At 47.3% G+C, this 2660-nt stretch overlaps 1 protein-coding gene across 1 annotated transcript in view; it reads right to left on the bottom strand.

The window, feature by feature from the left end:
• mphosph6 (M-phase phosphoprotein 6) overlaps positions 1 to 2600 on the bottom strand; it is a 3057-nt gene extending 457 nt beyond the window's left edge. The window contains exons 1-4 of the mRNA XM_005753298.1: positions 2391 to 2600; positions 1544 to 1656; positions 616 to 706; positions 119 to 219 (exon numbers count right to left, since the gene is read on the bottom strand). Coding sequence (XP_005753355.1) covers positions 119 to 219; positions 616 to 706; positions 1544 to 1656; positions 2391 to 2438 — 353 coding nt within the window. The 5' untranslated portion in view covers positions 2439 to 2600. The remainder of the gene's footprint in view (positions 1 to 118; positions 220 to 615; positions 707 to 1543; positions 1657 to 2390) is intronic.
• Positions 2601 to 2660: the final 60 nt, after the last annotated feature.

The following is a 2660-nucleotide window of genomic DNA, read 5'->3' on the forward strand; positions in this document are numbered from 1 at the left end:
GTGTGTGTGTGTGTGTGTGTGTGTGTGTGTGTGTGTGTGTGTGTGTGTGTGTGTGTGTGTGTGATGAGCTACAGTAGGAACACGCAGCGCTTCAGCATCAGAGGGAAACAGTTCGTACCTCAGAGCCATTTCTTCATCTGTGACGTCTGTTTGCATCCGGCTCAGGTCCTCCTCTTCCTCCTCCTCTTCCTCTCTGGGGTTCATCAGAGCCATCAGCTTCTGCAGGGACACACAGGACGGTTCCAGTTTAAATGCTGCAGAGCAAACACTCAGAGAGACTCGTCGTCCTGGGGTCAGGAGTCAGGGGGTAGGACACACCTGAAGCCTCCAGGTGACAGAGGCAGGGTCGTACTGGGATGCTTCTGCTGCAGTTGTACAGCTGAGATCTTACAGCAATATTTAAACATGAATAAAACAGCTGGTCGTTTCCATGGAAACCTTCAGTCAGACAGTCCATGCTGGTTTTAATCGAGGCTGATTATTGTTAAAAAAACGAAGAACAAACTGATGTTTCTTAGCTCTGTGTCCTCCCAAACACAGCAGTCAGGTAATCTGACACTCCGCGAGGTCAGGGGTCAAAATAAAAACAGGAAGTGGGCGTGAAATGACACACACCTCGACTTCAGGATTGAAGCCTCTGAAGGAGAGTCGGCCATACTTCAGATCCTCGCAGGGAACGAAACTCCTCTCCTCGATGATCAGGTTCCTGCAGGAGCAGAGACGCCACAGTATTAGGAACACCTCCAGAATAACATCATCCGCCTCCATGATCACATGACCTCTGACCCCTAAGTACTTAAATCACACTTTACTGTGTGTTCAGACTTCAAACCAGACTCCATTCAGAAAACTGCACATTAAGCAGCTGCATGAAGAAAGTCCTTTAACGACGGTGCGGCGATGCTGTTATACTCCTAGAGTATTTAAAAGTAGAATGGGAGGCGGAGCCTTCAGTTTTCAGGCCCCTCTTCTGTGGAACCAGCTTCCAGTTTGGATTCAGGAGACAGACACTATCTCTACTTTCAAGATTAGGCTTAAAACTTTCCTTTTTGCTAAAGCATATAGTTAGAGCTGGACCAGGTGACCCTGAATCCTCCCTTAGTTATGCTGCAATAGACGTAGGCTGCCGGGGATTCCCATGATGCATTGAGTTTTTCCTTTCCAGTCACCTTTCTCACTCACTATGTATTAACAGACCTCTCTGCATTGAATCATATCTGTTATTAACCTCTGTCTCTCTTCCACAGCATGTCTTTATCCTGTCTTCCTTCTCTCAGCCCAACCAATCACAGCAGATGGCCCCGCCCCTCCCTGAGCCTGGTTCTACTGGAGGTTTCTTCCTGTTAAAAGGAAGTTTTTCCTTCCCACTGTCGCGAAAGTGCTGCTCATAGGCTCGTATGTATTATTGTAGGATCTACTGTACAATATAACGCACCTTGAGGCGACTGTTGTTGTAATTTGGCGCTATATAAATAACATTTAATTGAATTATACATTTTGCTTGAACTAAAGTGGGCGGAGCCTGAATGACGCTCATACGTACTCTTTAGCCTTGAGCTCGGGTAGGTCCAGGTACCAGTGCTCATCACTGATGATCCTCCGCTCGTCCTCCTCCAGCTGCTTCTTCGTCTCTGCATCCAGACGTCTCTGCATGAACTGTGGACACACACACGTCACCTTCAGCTGACGTTTCTGTCAGGTTTTAACCACACCTGCGCTCATGAATGATTTACTGCACTCAGCTGTGATTGGCTGAGGTCTCCCTGCAGAGAACCACAGCTGTTTTTCTCAGTGTGAAATCTTCCACATCTGCAGACCAGATTTTTAAAGTAAAGGTGAAAATCAGCTGAGAGGGTTTCATTCTGATTGGTCAAGGCATCAGGCCGCAGAAACATCTTCTCCACGTTGGTTCAGCCTCCCCAGGAAACAAACCAGCACCCTGTAGGTTGTAACCGCCCCCTGGATGTCATATCCGGTTCTGATACAGTCTTTAAAGCATGAATTTCAGCCGTTGTTCCCATTATTAGTGACGTAAAACAAATACCTGAGCATCCACACCGGTTCAAATTCGCATCACGTGACAGATCATTTTAAAGTCAGAGCTTATCTTTAGTGTCTCATACTCATACACACATTATTTATTAATAAATTACATTTACAGCCTGTTATTAACTCTGCTGAACGCCGATTTACTCTCCAGGTCACACTTGACATCAGGTAATAAAATTCAGCTTCTGTGTGAGATTTAAAACTTCATGTGAAGCAGAAAACCTTAAATCATCAGATTTCTGAGTGGAGTTATGCGCCGGCGCATTACAAAGCTAACGTTCTGCTAGCTATCGGCTGCTAGCTGCTCTCGCGTGTCCGTTAGCACGCGCAGCTTCACTCACCTTCATCCGCAGCAGGTTTTTGGACAGCTTCACCGACTCACTCGCCATCTTTAATCCAAGAGAATGCGGCTAACCGAACCGGAGGACCCTCGGTGCTGCACACCGAGCTAACGCCACGCTAAACAGAGGCAGAAAGAACCGAGCGCCGAGCTGCTTCTCCAGCCCTGCTAATCGAGCTCTGATGTGCAGCCCAGGGGCGGATCTAGAGAAATTTTCTTAGGGTGGCATGAGGGTGGCAAAGAAATCAAATGGGGTGGCAAAATCAAAGCC

The sequence above is a fragment of the Pundamilia nyererei genome, unplaced genomic scaffold (genome assembly GCF_000239375.1).
Source record: "Pundamilia nyererei isolate P.nyererei 1_Seehausen unplaced genomic scaffold, PunNye1.0 scaffold00419, whole genome shotgun sequence".
Lineage (NCBI taxonomy): Eukaryota > Metazoa > Chordata > Actinopteri > Cichliformes > Cichlidae > Pundamilia > Pundamilia nyererei.